Source organism: Giraffa tippelskirchi, chromosome 13, assembly GCF_054371585.1.
Source record: "Giraffa tippelskirchi isolate mGirTip1 chromosome 13, T2T-mGirTip1v1.2.pri, whole genome shotgun sequence".
NCBI lineage: Eukaryota > Metazoa > Chordata > Mammalia > Artiodactyla > Giraffidae > Giraffa > Giraffa tippelskirchi.
In genome coordinates, this window is record NC_137287.1 from 8,618,842 (window position 1) to 8,637,466 (window position 18,625).

At 60.2% G+C, this 18,625-nt stretch overlaps 1 protein-coding gene across 2 annotated transcripts; it reads right to left on the reverse strand.

Moving 5' to 3' along the window:
• Window positions 1–351: 351 nt before the first annotated feature.
• Window positions 352–18,354, reverse strand: STX1A (syntaxin 1A). 2 transcript variants are annotated; one of them, XR_014073340.1, is made up of 10 exons: window positions 18,310–18,354; window positions 9,923–10,000; window positions 9,431–9,530; window positions 6,557–6,631; window positions 5,730–5,803; window positions 5,523–5,631; window positions 5,312–5,385; window positions 4,113–4,250; window positions 2,230–2,425; window positions 352–1,747 (listed from the first exon to the last, which is right to left on the reverse strand). XR_014073340.1 is itself a non-coding variant. In XM_081557903.1 (10 exons), exons 1-10 carry the CDS (start codon window positions 18,337–18,339, stop codon window positions 1,670–1,672), a joined length of 867 nt encoding a protein of 288 aa, XP_081414029.1. In that variant the 5' UTR covers window positions 18,340–18,354; the 3' UTR covers window positions 352–1,669. The 2 variants fall into 2 exon arrangements, 1 of the variants encoding a protein (XP_081414029.1); XM_081557903.1 differs by having other exon boundaries at window positions 2,230–2,340.
• Between the last annotated feature and the right edge of the window lie 271 nt (window positions 18,355–18,625).

Consider the following 18,625-nt stretch of genomic DNA (forward strand, 5'->3'; position numbering starts at 1 on the left):
GGCACTTGCAGGTCTGTTCTCCAGTCACTGGTGGTCAGAAGGGCAGGTTCTGCTATGGGGTTGGGTGGGGACTGTCTAGTAGGCTGATGAGAGAGGATGCAGTGGTCATTTGTGGTTTCTGGGCAAGTGTGGAGAGGGGGTCAATCTGGGCCCACGGTACAGAACAGGCATCAATCAGGCCGGAGCTGAGAGAGGTTCAAGCTGCACTGGGGGGCGCCGGCCAGAAGGTCTGGAAGTTGCAGGCGGAGGGAGGCGGCTGGGATCCTTGGCCTCTTGAGCCCTGTGGTGCCACTCACGTTCACCCCCAAGGTCTAAGGCCATGACACTAAGAAATCTGGAGCAGAGGCGTGGTACAGATACAAATGTTTATTCTACATAAAAATTTCACAAAATGGGCAGCTGGTTGTACCAAGACCTTTGGTGAAGGAGTGGAGGAGGGGGGTGGGGAGTCGCTGTTCAAGAAGGCAACAAGGACAGTGGTCACAGTCACTGGGCAGGAGCGAAGCGGAGGGCGGGTGGGGGCACAGGCCTGGCCCCGTCCTCACTGCATGCGCACGCATGCACACTCCTTGCTGTCGACGAGGAAGAGGGCTTCTGGGCGGGGAGCATGTTTCAGACTTGAGAAGTCCCGTGCCGGTGGGGAGGAGGGAGGTGCCCCCTCCCTGGCTGAATACTGCATCCGAGACATCCAACACCCACGTGGTGGGGATGGGGGAACAGGCAGCAAGGGTGGGACAAGATTGCAGGCCTGAAGTGACATTGACTTCTCAAGCACAGGAGAGCAGGGACCACTGTCCCACACATGCAACACATGATGGCTTGAGGACCCAACCCGGGGAGAGCTGATGGCCCGGGCGTGGGCTTCACCAGTGCAGAGGCCCGACTAGGGCCTGCGCTGCCGCCCTAGCTCCAAGGGCAGACCAGGCCCCTGGTCTCCCTGGGGTCAGGTGTCGCCCTAAGGGGTTGCTCTGGGGGGCTGGAGGACTAGGGAAGGAGGGAGGCTGAGGCAGCCGAAGACCTGCTGGGACTCTGCCCCCAGGTAGGGGAGGAAGCCGGGTCTTGACACGGCCACAAGCCACCCGGCCACGGCCCCTGGCAGTGATCGGCTGTTAGAGGCTTAGAGCTGGGCTGTCTCTTAGGGCCACCCCTCCCCTAAACCAAAAAGCAGCACCATGTGGCCAGCTGGTCCCCAGCCCTCAGAGGGGGGTGCCCATTCAGGGGGACAGCTGGAGAGGACACAGGACGGGGCAGGTGGGCTGGTCAGGAGGAGGCAAGGTTGGGGTCCAGAGAGAGCCTTGATCCAGGAGAGGGCAGACCCCAGGAAGGAGTGGAATTACTGAAGGCTGGGGGACAGGAGCATGGCTAACTACCCCGGGGCAGCCCTCCTTGAAGGGGAGGGGCCTGGGCCTCAGTCTGTCCCTTGCTGGCCCGTCCCCACCCGGCTGGCTCTTTCCCAGCCTGGCTCCCCTCTGCCTCTTCGGTACAGACGCACATTGTCACAAAGATCATGCACACGACGGCTCAGGGCGGGGTGGGAGTGGGGGGCCCTGTGACAGAGAAAGGAGCAGTTTGGGGTGGCAGGGAGAGGGCTCAGAGCCAGAGGCAGGGCAGCAGCCACGGGTCTCCTTGGGGTGGACCGTCCAGAGCAGAGTGGCAGGCGAGGTGGTTTCTATCCAAAGATGCCCCCAAAGGTAGAGGCGATCACGATGCCCAGGACCACACAGCAGATGACAATCATGATCTTCTTCTGCATAGGGAGGCAGGGAGAGGCCTCAGAGAACACGGAGGTGGGGGGCCGGGAGGGAGGCTAGGCCTCCTCTGGGCAGAGCTTTGAGGGGTTGGGGGTGGGGGGCCGCTGGGGAGCAGACTCTGGTCAAGGTTGAGGGTTGGAGAGTCTGAGGGACTGGATGAGGGAGGAAGTGATGGCCTGGACCATGTCTGAGTGGGGTTTTAACAGAGCGCTGAAGGTCTGGGACTCCAGTATTCTTGCCTGGGAAATCCCATGGACAGAGGAGCCTGGTGAGCTGCAAGTCCATGGGGTCACAGAGTTGGACATGACTTAGCAACTAGAAAAACAACAACAATGAAGGCCTGGGAGAGCCAGGTGGAGGCTCTGGTCGGAGCTGAGGGGCGAGGGAAGGCAAAACGGGGAGGGACTTGTGATGCTTGAGGGCAGGGGCTCTATGGGTACGTGAGGATGTGGGCTCTGGTGGGACTGCGGCTACTCACCCGACGAGCCTTGCTCTGGTACTTGACGGCCTTCTTGGTGTCAGACACGGCCCTCTCCACATAGTCCACTGAATGTTCCACGTTGTACTCAATCCTGTCAATCATCTCCCCCTGCAGGGCCAGGGGCACCCCAGCTCCAGAGGGCCCCCCTCTGGGCGGCAAGGGGGCCCGAGGCAGGATTTTGGGAAAGCAGCGCCTGGGGTTAAAGAAAAGGGGGAGGTGAGGAGGAGGGGGTCCAGGCACCCCGAGCAGCTCCCCAAAATGCAGCCATCCAGGGGTGGGAACTGGCCATGCAGCCTCAGCCAAGGGTGAGGGGACCATGCAGAGGACGCTCGCCTGGGGCTCTGACCCCAGGGCCAAACAGAGGACAGCGCCAGACAGAGCAAGGCAGGGGCGGGAGTGGTGGTGGGCGGGAGTCTGGCCATGGTGAGCCCTCCCCAGGCCATCCTCCCGAGGCATGATGGTTTCGTCCAGTCCTGACAGCTTTTGACGCCCCTGCCCAGTCCCACAGCCCTCGTGGGCCTGGTAGTAGCCCTCAGAGGCCACTCGACCCTGACAGCTGACCACTCTCTCCAACGCCACGGCTCCCACTGGTGGCCACAGCACCATGACCTCTCACCCCAATGGAAGCAGCAGCTTCCTCAGGTCTCCCTGCTTCCCCACATGGGCCACGTCCCTCCCACACTAAGATCCTCCAACTAGAAAAGACTCCAGGGCCCAGCACCGCCTGCCAAGACCCTCCCCGTCTCCATCATCTGCAACTCTCCCTGGGCTCTAACCGCCCGTAACGCCTTTCTGCTTTTCAGGGAAGTCAGGCTTTTGCTGGTCCTGATCAGGACTGTGGTCTCTCTACCTGGGCCAGCTCTTTGCTCTTCCCCTGGGAAGTCTGGAGTTCAAATGCCACCTCCTCAGTGAGGGCCTTCCCTGACCACCCCGTCCAAAGTGGTCACTGCAGTTACGGTCACTCCAAGTGTGGCCCAGGGACTAGTAGCATAGGGATCACCCTTGAACTTTAAAGACATACAAATATATGAACCTCTACCCCCAAGTCAATCCTAAAGGAAATCAACCCTGAATATTCATTGGAAGGACTGATGCTAAAGCTGAAGCTCCAGTACTCTGGCCACCTGATGCAAAGAGCTGACTCACTGGAGAAGACCCAGATGCTGGGAAAGACTGAGGGCAGGAGGAGAAGGGGGTGACAGAGGATGAGACAGCTGGATGGCATCACTGACTCAATGGACGTGAATTTGAGCAAACTCTGGGAGATGGTGAAGGACAGGGGAGCCTGGCATGCTGCAGTCCACAGAGTCACAAAGAGTTGGACACGACTGAGCAACTGAACAACAAACCCCCACCTGCCAATCTCTGGGAATGGAAGCCAGCATAGGGAAATGTAGAACAAGGCCTCTGAGTGTGGCTCTTGATCACTTTCAAGGTTGAGAACCACTGCTCTGTCAGGGTGCCTCCCTCTAACACCTGGCACGGCTGGAGACCACGCCATTCATCGTTCACTGATGCTGCCCTACCGCCCAACAGACATCCGCTCCGGGAAGCGGGCCCTCAGTGGTCCTGCTCGTTGCTATTCCTCTGGCTCCTAGGAAAATGCCCTTCCACGTGCCCAAGTGACAAAACAGCTGGTGAATGAGACAGGACAAGGCCGAGTGAAGGTGGGCAGGGCCATGCAGGGCCTGGGGTCCTGGAGAGCCAAGCAGAGCCATGCAGAGAGGATCCTTCAGGTGGGCAGTGTCAACCACACGCAGTGAGTTACCTGAAGACTGGGTCCCTCCCAGGCACGGCAGCATGGCGGGCAGAAAGGGGAGGGTTAGTGCAGCCCTGGGTGCTGCTGGGGGCGGGGTGGAAGGGGGGACCCGGGCACCCACCTGGCTCTCCACGAGCATGGCCATGTCCATGAACATGTCGTGCAGCTCCCGGATGCTGTTCTCCAGCTTGATGATCTCGCTGTGGCGTGTCTCAATCTCACTCAGGGCCTGCTTCGAGATGCTGGAGTCCATGATGATCTAGGGGGTGCGAGCCATGAGCTTGGACCCAGGGACCCATTGAAAGGGGAGGGGTGGGGGCCAGGACAGCAAGAGGCCAAGGGCAGAGGCCGCTGGGATGGGCAGTGGCCTGAGCAGAATGTTCTGGAAGCAGGGCCTGCCTGAGGCTTTGTCCTTAGCCACAGCCCTCCGCTCACTTTCTGTTAGGCTCCCACCATTGTTGTTGTTTAGTCACTAAGTAGTGTCTGAATCTTTTGCGACCCCGTGGACTGTAGCCCGCCAGGTTCCTCTGTTCATGGGATTTTCCAGGCAAGAATACTGGAGTGGCTTGCCATTTCCTCCTCCCCAGGGATCTTCTCAACCCAGGGATCGAACCCAAGTCTCCTGCACTGGCAGGCAGATTCTTTACCACTGAGCCACCAGCGAAGCTCAGGCTTTTACTAGCTGTTACCGAATTTCTCTGAGACCTGATTTCCTACCAGTTGATTCCTACCTGTAACATGGGGCTAATAACAGTTCCCACTTGTGTCTGCACACCGTTAACAGCTGAGTGGTAGTTCTCACCACCAGTGCCGTAGGAGCCCAAGATGACTGCGCCAAGGGCCCAAAGGCCTTGAATGGCCTTTTCCCTGAAACCTCGCCTCCTGTTCTTCCTCCCACACTGAATGTAGCTGATCCCTCCTCCTAGAATCGCATGTCCACGCTGCCTCCCCTACCTGTGTGCCACCTCCTTCAGGAAGCTCCCCTGCTTGGCAGCACATGGAGCTTCACTTCAATGTAGAGAGGCCGAGGGCACCGTGTCCTCCCAGCGGGGAAGGGTCCTCAGGATGGTGGAAGGAGCCCCTAGCTGGTAGCAAGTGAGCACGGGGCGCAAGAAGCCGACCCGACTGGGAGGAACCAGGAGACGGGTCTTACTTCCACCTTTGCCACTAACGTGGGACCTCTGCCTGTCCCTTGCCCTCTCCGGGACTCAGCCTTCTCTTCTCTAAAACCTGCCTCACCGGTGACGGTGTCCTAACACCGCCCAGATCCAGCACTTTGCACACACACCAGGGACCTCGGTGGGAGGGGTCCACACTCACCCCGGAGGCAAAGATGGCGGGGTTTCCACTCTCCAGCATGTCCTCCAGCTCCTCGCTGGTCGTGGTCCGGCCGGCTGCGAGCAGGTGTCAAACTGAGCGAGGCCCTTCCCCAGAGTGGTCAGCGGCAGTCTGGCCCCGCCCCTCCGCCCCGCCCCTCCGCCCGGCCCCGCCCCGCCCCTCCGCCCGGCCCCGCCCCGCCCCTTCAGCTTACTTATCTCCAGCTGCCTCTGGATGCGGCCCTTGCAGCGCTCGCGGTAGTCAGACTGCGTGGCGTTGTACTCGGACATCACCTCCACGAACTTCCGGGACAGCGTGGAGTGCTGGGGGCCCGAGACGGGGGTGCAGGTGTCAGGCCCAGCCAACGGAGGCCCCAGAGCCTCAGGCGCCCGGCTGCTCGCCCCGGAGACCCCGCCCACACCTGTGTCTTTCGGATCCTCAGGTCTGCGGAGGAGCGGTTCAGGCCTTCCTCCTGCTCGATGCTCTGCTCGATGCCTGGGGAACAGCCGGCTGCTGATAACCTGCCCCGTTCGCCGCTGCCTCGCCGCCCACACACCCGGGATCGGGCTCGGAACCTCCCCTGGAGGGACTCGTGTTGTCTGTTGAGTGGGGTCGCACAGGAAGCAGAGGAAGGGGCCGCGCCATGCACTGATGCAGGAGGGGCCGGCAGAGGCTATTCCAGGCAAGATGTGTGGGTGTGTGCATGTACACTCACCTGTGAGGCCCCAGGCACACACTAAGCTATGTATCTGTAAGTGTGTGAGTGTGAGCACCTACTGTGTGCTAAGCCTGGTGGAGCAGGCCCACCCCGTCCTGATTGTGTATGGAACAAGGGGCGGGGCATGCCATGGGGGCGGGGCAGGTGGCCACAACCACAGGGCACCCGACGTGACCCCTGCATTCCAGGGCATGCGTGCCTGTGCTCCCAGGAGTGCATGGGGGCACCTGCGTGGGACCAGGCAGTACTGGCCACTCCTCTAACCCTCTTTAGCCTAAGTGGGGAACAGTGTCCAGAGTGGAACACTGCCTAGAGGAAGCCGCAACACCCGTTCTGAGGCCCGGCCCAGAGCCTGGCACAAACAGGCCTCGCCAGGTAGCTGCCGAGTGAATGGCACGTGGTGGCACCCTCACAAGGACAGCAAGGAAGACCCAGTGTACCCTAAGTCAGTGAAACCCCCTGGGCAGTGTGGGGGAAGCAGGCCCGGAGTGCCCCCTACACCCCAGAGGAAGCCTGGAGCCCAGACTCACTCTTTAACTTGGAGCGGACTTTGTTTGCTGTCTTCTTTATGTCGGACATGAGTTCCTCCAGCTCCTCCTTTGTCTCTAGGGAGGTAGAAGGGGTGGGGGTAGACACCCTGGGCTCCCCCGTGGAGGGGCTCTGGGCAGACCCTGGGTCTCCCCTTGTCCCCTGGCTAAGGCCCTGCCTGCCCCTCCAATCCCGGGCTGGCCCACACCAGCTGCAGCCTCACCCCTTCTTGTGTTGTCTTCTAAGGAGCCTCCCTTCCTCCTCTGCTGGCTCCCCCCACCCACCCCCTGTAGATAACAGATGGGTCTAAATTTAAGGCAGAAATAATTGTGGAGCAGCTGGCGATGCTGGAGCTGGCACTGGGGAACATTTAGTTGATACTTGCCGGAGTTGAGGGTGGGGGGAGCGGGCTCACCTAGCGCTACCTGGTGGCTCAGGGTGCTAAGCACCCGGCTGAAGGGCTGATGGGGCCAAGGGCCAAGGGCCAAGGAGGCAGAAGCCAGCCCCATCAAGCACCCTGGGCAGGGCAGACCCTGTTCTACTCACAAAGCCCTGCTCCCCAGGTCTGAGCTCAGCGAAGGCCAACTGTTGAGGGCCTGGTAGGTGGGTGGCACCTGGCCTGGGTGGGAGCTGAGAGAAGAGCTGAAGAGAGGGCCCTCCTGGGGTATGGTTGGCTCTGGAGGTGGCATGAGGCTGGGCCTATGAGAGGGTGGACCTGGGGGATGGCAGTGGCATAGTTTCTGGTCCTTGTTCCAACTGGAACCATCTCCCTAAAGCTGGCAGAGGCCATGGGAGTGCCCAGCTTGCCCTGTTGCCCAGCTTGCTCACTGGCAAAGTGGGGCAAGAAGGCTGCTTCTCTCTGGGGCGCTGGGTGGAACTCACCCTCAGGGCACACCCCCCCCAAGACTCCACCCCCTGGAGAAACCAGGACTGAACCCCTGGATTCAACCTTTCACATCCACTCTGTGCTTGCTTCTGGGGCTGGGGCTTCTCCCCCGGGGGGACTCAGAAGGGCCATTGACAGTGGCCAGTTAAGTATGGGCAGGGCACTTCCCAAGTGGCATGTGAGTGAGGGTGAGTGGGGGGCTTCCAGGAGCGGGGGTGGATGCGCCTTATTCGTAGGAACAAAGGAAAACTCGGTTACCAGCTGCTCTGACGTCTCAGCCTCTTTTGCTCAGACCCAAAATAGCCCAGCCCGGATGGCAGTCCCTAGAGGAGGCAGAGCAAGCCTTGGCCTGGGAAAGCCCCCCACTTCCTGCCAACTTTCCTTGTGATGCCTTGCTGACCCTGCTCCGCCTCTGCCCCAGAACCCTTCATGGGGGGCCCTCCTCCCCTAGAACCCTTCAGGGGGAGCCCCTCCCGCCTTGGGAAGTGCCAGGTCCTGACTGCTCAGCTCACAGGTGGCAAATTCTGAACTGGTCATTGCTGATATCTGATGAAGGTGACACAACACAGCTAAGGTTGGGGAGCAGGGCAACTCTGTCTCCCCACCCTACCCACCCCCCCCCGCCGCGCTGCCTGCTCCATCTTCCGGCAGGTGAGAGGCCAAATCCAGCTCTTGACAGTCTCACCTCACAGTCAGCCCCCCTCCTGAGCCTCACCAGGAGTGACCCACCAGGGACACACACTGACCCAGACACATGTGGGCATGCAGACAAACCATGTCACGTCCCTGACACACCTCTAGGTGGGGCAGGAGGGGAGCCAGGACGACCTGGGGACCGCACTGGAGGTATGCCCTGCTCTGGGGGTTCCCTGTCTCCTCTCCAACCCTTCCTGGTTCAGTCTCCCTGGCTCCCAGTTGACTTGTTCTGCCTTCCAAGGGCCTGGCGCTGGGCTTGGTTGGTGTGGCACTGGGCTCGGGTCCAAACACACTTTGGGGCCATGGAGAGATTTATTCTGGGTGCTTGAGGATGCCTGTGGGCCTGGGGTTGAGAGGCCACGGATAGAGAGGCAGTGCTGGAACTGAGAACGGAATTAAGCCTTGGGTGCCTGGGTGGGGGGCTATGGGCCCTAAGGCCCTTCCTCCTGAACACCTGGGCAGCAGCTAGACCCTGCCCCGGGCTCTGTCCTGGGGCCCCAAGGGCTGGGGCCTTCCAAAAGAGCTGGAGAAGGGAGAAGGGAGGTGAATAAGCCATAAGAACAGGCAGGCGGCACACACGCCCAATCTGATGAGTCCAGGCGGCTGGCCTGAGCCCTAGCCCATCACTGCCTCCCTGGGCTGAAGGTGAACCCCCTCTAAGGGAGGGGATCCCAGGCCGGCATACTGTCAGCCTGGCCCATTATTAGTGTAATAGTAATCAGTGCCTCCACAGGTCAGGGGGACCTGCCTGGGGACAGAGTGAAACAGACACACACATGTTCCCTGTGCAGAGGGAGAGGTGACTTCCTGGAGCCCTGAGAATGCCCGGCTCCGAGGCACCAATGGCTGAGTGCCAGGGCCGCCAGCTTTTTCCGGAAACTCTGCCTGCTTGGCCGGCTTGCCCTCCCACAGCGCTGATGCCTCAGAGCAGCCATCTGCTCCCCCGGGAGGCGATGGAAAGGGAAGGGCTGGGCTGGGACGCCTCCTATTGATCACAGGCAGCTCCTCCCTCCTTCCCTCCCTCTCAGAATCCAGGGCTGTCTTAGAAAGCAGCCAAGTTACCTGGGGAGGGCGGGGCCAGCCACCTGACCCCACCCCTCCCACCAGGCATCCCGCGGGTGATAAAGGGCACTGAACTGCCTCCCAACCCAGGCCTGGGAGAGCCTGTGTTTCCTGACCTCCCCAACCTGGCCAGGCCCCTCAGCTAGCCAGGAAGGCAAGGTGTCCCTTCTCTGGCTGCAGCGACTTCCTGGAGGCCTGGGGTGCCCCCCACCCCACACACCCACACACTCACTCTCGTCAGGGTTGGGGGAGGCCAGGATGGCACTGTGTTTGCGCTTCACCTCCTCCACGTTCTCCGAGATCTTGTCAATGAAGCCGCGGATCTCCTCCACCTGTGGGCCAAGGCCAGGTGCTCTGGGGGCGGAAATCCAGGGAGGGGCCTTCTGGGGCCCAGAGTAGGGCTGGAGGAGGTCAGGGCCAGGCTGGGCAAGGTTCAGGTGTGTGTGTGGGGGGGGACGGTAATGCTGATCCAAGGATTCTTCTAGACTGGGGTGGGGGTTGGAAGGAGTGGGCAATCCCCAATTTTGCTCCCCACTGAGCCTCAGTCTATTTACCCTCAAAATGACTGAGGGTAATACTTGGTAATACTCCACTCAATACTTGGTGCCCGTGGGCTGCTGAGCCCAGGCGCCGGTATGTAAGAGCCCTGGGCCCGGCTGAGAGGTGAGACGTGGCCACCCCAGGTCTGCCGGTGTTCGGGGAAAGGCAGGGGTGCTGCTCCCACCTGTTCGAAGAACTCATCCATGAAGCGGTCTCGGTCCACGGTGACAGTGACGTCGTCATCATCGTCGCTGTCCTTGGCCTGCACGTGGGTGGACACACATGAGCGCCCCTGTGGTAGGACCACTGGGTCCCGTGGGACCTGGGGCCTCAAGCTGCCCAGAATCCCCCTACAGCAGGCTCTTCGGTTGGAGCTCCGAGGCCCGGCCATCCCCGTCCGTCCCGTTTGCAGGGACAAGGCCTGGCTGCGCCCTCAGCTCCCAGCCCCAGTGAGACCGGGAACATCCCTGGGGTTGTTCGGTCGTGTCCAACTCTTTGTGACCCCATGGACTGCAGCCCGCCAGGCTCCTCTGTCCATGGAATTCTCCAGGGAGGAATACTGGGGTGGGTTGCCATTCCCTTCTGCAAAGGATCTTCCCGACCCAGGGATGGAACCTGGGTCTCCCGCATTGCAAGCAGATTCTTTTACCAACTGAGCCACCAGAGAAGCCCCTAGGCCTGGCCACCACCACCACCTCCCTGCCGAAAAGCAGGATGGCTCAGATACAGGTCATGCCCACAGCACCCAGGCTGGCCTGACAGCCACTGCCCATGGAGGGCTCTGGGAGCCTCCAGGCCTGCTCCCTCAGACTGCCTGGAGACCTCTCTTGTTAGTTTTTTTTTTTTTTTAATATTTATTTATCTATTTGGTTGTGCCGGGTCTTAGTTGTGGCACATGGGACCTTTGATCTTCATTGCAACATGAGGAATTTTTAGTTGCGGCATGTGGGATCTAGAACCCTGAGCAGGGATGGAACCCAGGTTTCCTGCATTGGGAGCATGAAGTCTTAGCCACTGGACTATCAGGGAAGTCCCTCTCCCTGTTAGTCTTGGCACTGACCTTGATCCTCTTTCCTTCCAGGCGCAGAGTTGGATCTGGCAGGCACCCGAGGCCAGTCATGTTGTCACTTGGCTCGGGGCCTGCCTTAGGTCTCAGCTGCAGGTGTCAGCTCTGCCCCTCGGCCCCAGGAGCCGCCACACAAAAGCCAGCCCATCACAGGGTTGGAGGTAATTACATCTCTGACTTCCCAGCATGCCGGCCATGCTCATTACTGTCTGTCTTACACCTGGAGTCAGCCAGGGTCAGCCCGCTCTGGGGGCAAGGCCAAGGTCCCTCACAGCCAAGGCCAGGCTACTCAGGGTAGGACGGGCACCTGGGGTTCTCAGGCTGGGTCCTGCCTCCTCATCCTCAGTGCCCCACGGGGAGGAGGCACTGGCCCTCACCTTGATGATCTCTCGTGAGGATGCAGGCAGGCAGGCAGAGGTGGAGGGGATGGGGTGCTGGGCCCTCACCGGCTCTGAAGGGGCCGAGTGCTTTGCCCAGACAGACACTGACCGGCTGAGGGGCTTCCCTCGGGGTCTGCTTGCTCTTCTATGAAATGGGGACAGCGATGCCCTGCTGGGGGAGGGCAGGCCCAGGATGGATGGGGAATCACAGGACTTTCTGCAAAGGACTGGGGCTCTCAGGGTCCCACCACCCCACCCAAGTGGGGCCAACCAAGAGAAGGGGCTGGTTGGGAGCTTTATGGAGGCGGCCCCTCTCATCAAGAGATCACACCTCCTCCCCCAGCAGCTAAAATAAGTCCTCGCTCCCACAAGTGCCTGTGGCTGCCACCAGGTGCTCCCCATCCCCCACCAAGCCCTCCCTTAGCCACAGAGCATCTAGGAGCTGAGCTGGAGGAGGAGCACTCCACAGGGAAACCGAGGCAGGGTGCGGTGGAGGCGCCCAGGGCCCCCTCCAAGGCAGCTGGCCAGCTTGGGAGGTGTCCCCCAGAGTTCCTGCCATTCAGCAACCTGGCCTCTCTGTCCTTCCGGTGCCCAGAGGATAAGGGTGAACGGGAAAAGGTGGAAGGAGAATTTTCCAGCTTCATTCCCTCTGGGAGTAATGACCAGCTGGAGCCCAAGACAAGGGTGCCTGAGTCACCAGAGATGAGAATCACTGCCAGGGACCCCAGGGCTGGTGCCCCCCTCTGGGCCTCAGCTTGCCCATCTGCGAAATGGATTTGACTTCTCCAGGCATCCAGCCAGCTCTGACCTGCTCCCTGCACAGCCTCCGTGCACAGAGGCTGGACTCAGGTAGTTTCTCCAACAGAAAGGTGGCAGGGAGATGCCACACCCTCCTCCACGCTCTCCATCAATTAAGTGGCACTAGTGGTAAAGAACCTGCTTGCCAATGCAGGAGACACAGGAGACCAAAAGTTTGATCCCTGGGTTGGGAAGATCCCCTGGAGAAAGAAATGGCAACCCGTGCCAGTATTCTTGCCTGGAAAATCCCATAGACAGAGGAGCCTGGCAGGCTACAGTCCATGGGGTCGCAAAAATCGGACATGACTGAGCATGCACACACACATACATATACATTAGGGCCTGACCTCACAGCCTGGGTCAAACCAACCATTGCTCTGAGCAAAACTGGGAGTGGATGCTCCCAGGGCATCCCTTCCAAATGCTGCAATTTCTTCCTCCTCAGGCTCTTTTCACTCTCAGCCCCCCACTACCCGCCTCATCTCATCGCCCCAGTCTGAAATCTGATCCCAGCACACCCCACCTATAACCACCTCCCCTCCCCTAGAATCTGCCCACTGTCCTCCCTGCGGTCCCCCTGCCTGCAGTGCTCATTCCGTGAAGCTGACATTCCCTTCTTCATTAGATGCCACCTCTTTTGGAAGCCTTCCTCATCTCCCCAGGGATGGGATCTCGCTCCTCTCATTCCCCACACCCTATTCACATCCCTCCTGGAGCCACTGCGACACACTCTCAAGCCCTGGGAGACCTGAAAAGTCACCTTGGCCACAGCTTCTAGTCTCAGCTTTCACACCTCCAGTGGTGGAGAGCTCACTAGCTCCCCCAGGCCCTTCTGTCTATCTGGGGCAGCCCCAACTGTTAGAAAGCCCTTCCCCAGGCCATAAAGCACCTGTTGGTACCCTCTCCCTGGGCTGGCCCTGCCAGAAATCTGAGGGCCAGAGATCTGAGGGTACCATCTGCATCCTCCCTGGGTTTTTTTTCTCAAGCTGACCAAGTTCCCTCCACTTCAGATCCTTCCCAGACGCCTTAAGTTGAAACCCCTGCCCCAGATTTGTTCCACCTAGTCTCTGTCTTTTCCAGTACAAGAGAGAAACTGAACTGCTGCTGACTGTGGTCTGAGCAGGGCCAAAGATCTGACCCACCACCTCCCTCTGTCTATAAAGTCGACCTCTGTTAATGCAGCCAGAGATCACAGAAGTCATCACACAGTTCTCCCTGCCAAGGAAGAAGCCCTTCCCCTCCCTGTTTACTTGGTTGGCTTTGGGGCTCAAATGAAGGATGTTCCTTTGTTCTGATCCTTGTCCCAGTCTGTGAGAATCTGATGGCTTATGCCTTTGTTGCCCCCTCCGACTTTATCCCATCTATGCCAAGGCCCTGACTGATTAGGGCCCCAGCTCCCTTGGGAATCGGCCAACCCTCTCAAAGTGGCAGTCACAGCTCCGGAAAGACGGCTGGACTAGAGTGGGGGACGGGAGAGGCTGTGGTGTGGAGGCGGCAGCTGGAGTCGTGAGGCAGTTACAAGCTCCGAGGTACAACCGTCTTCCGGACAAACCCACCCAGACATCACATGGGCACCTTGCCAACCACCTGGCCAGAACTAAGTTCCACTTCTTCCTCCTGAGCCCTCTTCTCTGAACCCCTCTGTTTAGAGCCCCCATTCTTAAAGAGTACCCCAAGTCAGAAATGGGGGCATCCACACTTCTTCCTCCTCTCATATCCAACCAACATCCAATTGGTCCTGGTGGTTGGCTTTTTTTTGATCCTGGTGTTTTTAATTCGTGGCTTCTTTTTTTTTTTTCATCCTGGTATTTTTAATTCATGGCTTCCCAGGTGGCTCAGTGATAAAGAATCCGCCTGCCAGTGCAGGAGATGTGGGTTTGATCCCTGGGTCGGGAAGATCCTCTGGAGGAGGAAACGGCAACCCACTCCAGCATTCTTGCCTGGAAGATCCCATGGACAGAGGAGCCTGGCGGGCTACAGTCCATGGGGTCACAAAGAGTCAGACATGACTGAGCATGCATGCACATTTTTAATTATCTTTCAGAGGTTCTCAACCTTGGTCCAGCAACAGAGTCCCTTGGGGGTAGGGTTTTTTTTTTAAAAACAAAACAAAACAAAACCAGCTTCCAGACCAAATGAGAATCTATGGGGGTGGCGCTGGTGAGGTTAAGTTGTTTTTGTTTTTTCTTTTCAAAGCCCCCCAGGATTGGGAACCACTGGCCTGGTCTCTGGCCAGCTGGCTATCTGGGCTCCGGGTCTCATCCCCTCCAGCCTGACCAATCAGGAAAGGAAGTCAGGGTGGGCGTGAGCACCGGCCCCACCACAGGGACCTGTTGAAACAGAGGAGGGGATCCCACTAGAAGCCCCCGTTGCGCAGCCCTGGTGGTCTCTCTGGGCAGAGGCTCCAGGATTCCACGATCCCTTCCTGGAAATAAATAAGAGTGTGATTCCTCCAAGAGGTGCGGAGGCCAGGCCGCCTCCAGGCCCGTCCTGGGAGATGGCGGCTGGCCAGCAGGCGGGGTTGATTCATTGCTGCTGGAGCAGGAGCTGCTGTTGTCTGTCTCAAGGGCTATTTTTTTTCCTCTTCTTTTTAATGACTAATCAAAGCCTATCTCACTAAAGCAGAGAGGCCCAGAGCTGAGTCAGGGGTGTGCGAGAGACTGAGCTAGGTCTCCAGAAAGAAAGAAAGGTCTCTCTCTCTGATCCCTCCTTTTCCCAACCCTGCAGACCGCCACCACCCCCCACCCCCGCCCTAGATCTCTGCTCTCAGCCAGTCTACCCCTTAGCAGGGCCCCAGTGCAACTCAGGGAAGTAGCTTCAGGGTGTGGGAGGGCTGGGCTCTGCCTCCCTCCAGGTGCTATGTGACCTAAGATAAACTCCTGGCCCTTTCTGGACCTCAGTTTTCCACTTTGTAAAATAGGAAGTTGCACTAGATAGTCCCTGGATGCCATCTGCACCTCAGATGAACATGTGCCCAGATTCTTTATTGTTAATTTTTTTTTAAAGAAATCCCACGGAGGTGATGGGAGGGAAGGAAGGGCCCCTAGCCTGAGTCTATTCTTACACCCCCGTTTCTTCTGCTCTGCAGGGCGAAGCGGGCTGGCTCCATTATGCAGACAAATGAGCACAGAGAGGTTAAGGCACCCACCTGCCTGTTCTTGCTCTGAGACCCTCAGTCCCTTCAGTCGGCAGAGGGGGCACTAGGCTTCACCACTCAGGCCTGCCCGCTGCTCTGGTGAGCGAGCAGGGACCCTGGATGTCAGGCCCAGGCATCGCCAGCCGCTCTGCCGTTTCTCGCAGGGGTCCCCTCTTTCGGCCCACCTGCCCTCCGCCCTCCTCCCGTTCAAATCCAGCTCCTCCCCCGGGGCGATCCCTGTCCTCTTCTTCCAGGAAGGTTCCTGCTCTGACCGCCCCACGCTCCCTCCTCTCTCTGGCTCCTGGCTCCTGCCACAGGCCCCCCTGTGCCTCACATGGCCCAGGAGGTACATAAACACCCTTCTGGGCCCAGGGAGGGGTGTCAGCTCCGAGCAGTCCTCGGAAAGAAAACCGGGGAGGCCTCTGAACTGGGGGGTGGAGGTGGCCGCTGGCCAGGTTGGGGCTGCCTGGGGACACCTGTCCCCAAAGTCCCCCTGGTTTTATACACTCTGGTTGCACGCGTCCGCACCCCTCCTCGGGCTCCAGGTTGCCCTTCTGATTTCCGAGGGCTGTAGGGCACTTTCAGGCCCCCACACTGGCCCCGGATGACCCCTTCCTTCTCTCTTAGCAGGAGAGGATCGGCCCCCGTGAGAGATGAGGAGGGCTGGGAGAAGGCTGGAGGGCTGGGCCCGGCCTGCAGCGTGGAGGAAACATGCCAGCTCCTTCCCCAAGTGTGACTTTTTATAAATAAGCTCCCTTCGCTTTCCTTCTTCCAAATGTGGTGGCGTGGGGTGAGGAAGAAGGAGGAGGGGGGAGGGAGGGGGAGGGAGGGGGGGATGGTGCAAGCAGCTGTCCCAAGCACCACTCTCTGTCCAGCCCAGCCAGCACTGGCCTCTCGGTTCCCGGGCATTCTGGTTCTGGGGGTTCAAGGTCTCCCCCAGATATGGAATCGGAGTCAGGAGACCTGTTACCTCTTGCCTTGAGAACCTGGGTTCTCAGTTTTCCTATCCCTACTTCCTAGATGGGAATCTGTGCAGCCCAAAGGAAGACTTGTGGGAATGGCTGCCCCCCTAGACTAACGGTTGCACCCCACTCAGTGTGGGCTCCTGCCAGCCGATCCTCAAAGGTGCTAGCAGTCCCTAAGGGACAGGGCCACCCAGCCACGAGGACGGCAGCCTGAGTGGGCACTGAATGCCTGGAGTGGGGGAACATCTGGAGAGGAAGCCTCAGATCACTTTCAGAGAAGCCAGGCTTCATCACCTAAGGACCGGTCTGGCTAGCGTGTATATGTGCCGGGGTGGGGGAGGGATTCACAGACATACACCAGAGCAAAGACCTGGCTTCACGCTCCTACAGTCCAATGTCTCTTAGGCCTTAGGTCTCAGCCCCGTCTAAGTCTGACTATTTTCAGGCCTGAGTAAAGCCCCTTTCCCCCACCTCACTTGATCTGCCAGGCCAGCCACATCTCTCTCTTGTGCCTTTGTTTTCCCTTCAGCGGAGGGGATGAAGGTGATGAGTCAGAAGACGTCAGATGTCAAAGGCTCTGTTCCCCCTGAGCACCTGGTTCCCACAGACCCTCTGGTCTGACCATCAGGCACCCAAACACCAGCAAATGCAGTGCACGCCCTTCATCCCCAAGATAACAACGCTCCTTCTGATTCAACCGAGCACAGGAAACTTGAGGGCAACTGCAAGGCTGTTGGGGGAAGTGTTTAGACACCATATACGACATGAGGGACCATCTTCTTCCTTTGAAAACTCCAGGGGTTTACCCTGGTGGGGGGTGAGTGCTAGGCACTCAGCCAGGAATAATACAGGTCTAATGGGAGAGTGGGGGCCGGCAGCCAGGGCAAGGGGGCAATGGAGGCAGGAGAGCGCAGGTGCCAGCCCCACGCAGCCCAGGAGACAAGACTGGTACGATGTGGGAGAGCCAGGCACAAGTGCAGGGAAGCTGTGTGCAGAGAGGACCAGCCATGGGATCAGAAGCCCAAAGGATACTTGGAACTTTCCATTTACGGGGACCAGGTCTCCGGCTCTAAGCTGGGTAGCAGTGGAAGGGTTCTGGGGAGACTCTGCCCCCCACCCCCGCCCCCCGGAGATCAGCAGGGTGGTCAGCCAGGGCCTCAGAGGAGCCTCAACCTCGTCTAGAGCCCTGATGTCCCGGTTCCCCACAGGCAGACTTCACTTCCTTCTCTTCACGGTCCCGGCCCCGCAGCCCCTCCCAGGATTGCCATCTTTAAAGGCAGAGGTGCGAACACCCTCGTTAAGAGCAGAGGCCAGGGGAGAGGGGCTTTGATGATAAGGAGCAGGCGGCAGGGGTCTCTGTCTGGGCTGGCAGAGGGCGGGCTCTGACTCGAGACCTTTGCGCATCCTTCTGCTCCCCCCATCGGAGCCCCGCCCCAGAAGCCACACCCCAGTGGCCTCCGAAACACAGGTGGAAAAAAATAGGTTCAAGCCGGAATCCGATCTGGAAGCCCAGGAAGGGTCTGGAAACGCCGGCCCCGGCTGCCCGGAAGCCAAGAAGAGGGAATGAGAGCGGGCCTGACCCCTCCCGGATCGGGGAAGGCAGCAGCTGCCGATCACCACCGGCTGGGGAGCCACAGGTGATGGGAGCTACAGGTGACGGAAGGTGATGGGGGCGGCGGCCGTCCCGCGAGACAGCGCCCGCCCGAGGAGCCCGGCCCCACCCGACCGGCCGGGTTCCGCAGCACGCCCTGCAGCCGGGCTCTGGACAGGGGACCGCCCCCGGCCCGTTCCCACAGGTCCCGCCATCAGTCTAAACCAGAGGGAGGGCAGGAGGGTCAGTGAGGAGGCACAGTGAGGAGGCAGAGCGGGGAGACAAGGGTCGGGACCTGCTCCGCCGGGCGACAGAGAGGCCAAGCTTCGGTCCTGCCACAGATTCCAGAATATCCCTCCGAAAATAAGGGGGGCGCCGAAAAGTTTATCTAGGACCCCGGGTTCCAGCCGCCAGCCCGCGGGCCATCGGAGCCGAGCTCACACGAGCTCGTGACCCCAGTGGGTCCGAGGGGCGGGACCCGGAGTGCGGTCGGGGTCCCCGGGTCGGCACCGCTCCGCTCCCGCCCTGGCCGGGGACGCAGGGGCGACCGCCCCTGGGGCCGCCAGAGCCGCTCGGGGAGCGGATCGGGCGCTGGGCGCCGGCAGCCAGCTGCGCCGCGCAGAGACCGGACTCACCGTGCGGAGCTCCTGGGTTCGGTCCTTCATGCTCCCGGGAGTGGCAGCGGCGCCGGCTGCAGCCCGGTGAGCCCCGCATGCGCGGCGGCCGCCCCGCGGCTGCGCAGCGCCAGCCCGGCCCCGCCCCGGCCCCCGGGACCCCGGCCCAACCGCCAGCCCGGCCCCGCCCCGCACCCGCCCCGCCCCGGCGGGTCCCAGCCGAGAGAGCCCAGCGCTGGGGCTCCTGACACCGGGGCTCCCACCGCATCCCGCTTAAGGTCCTCCGAAGGGGCTGAAAGGTCACAGCCCCCGGGACCTCGTTCCCTTGCGTTCTCGA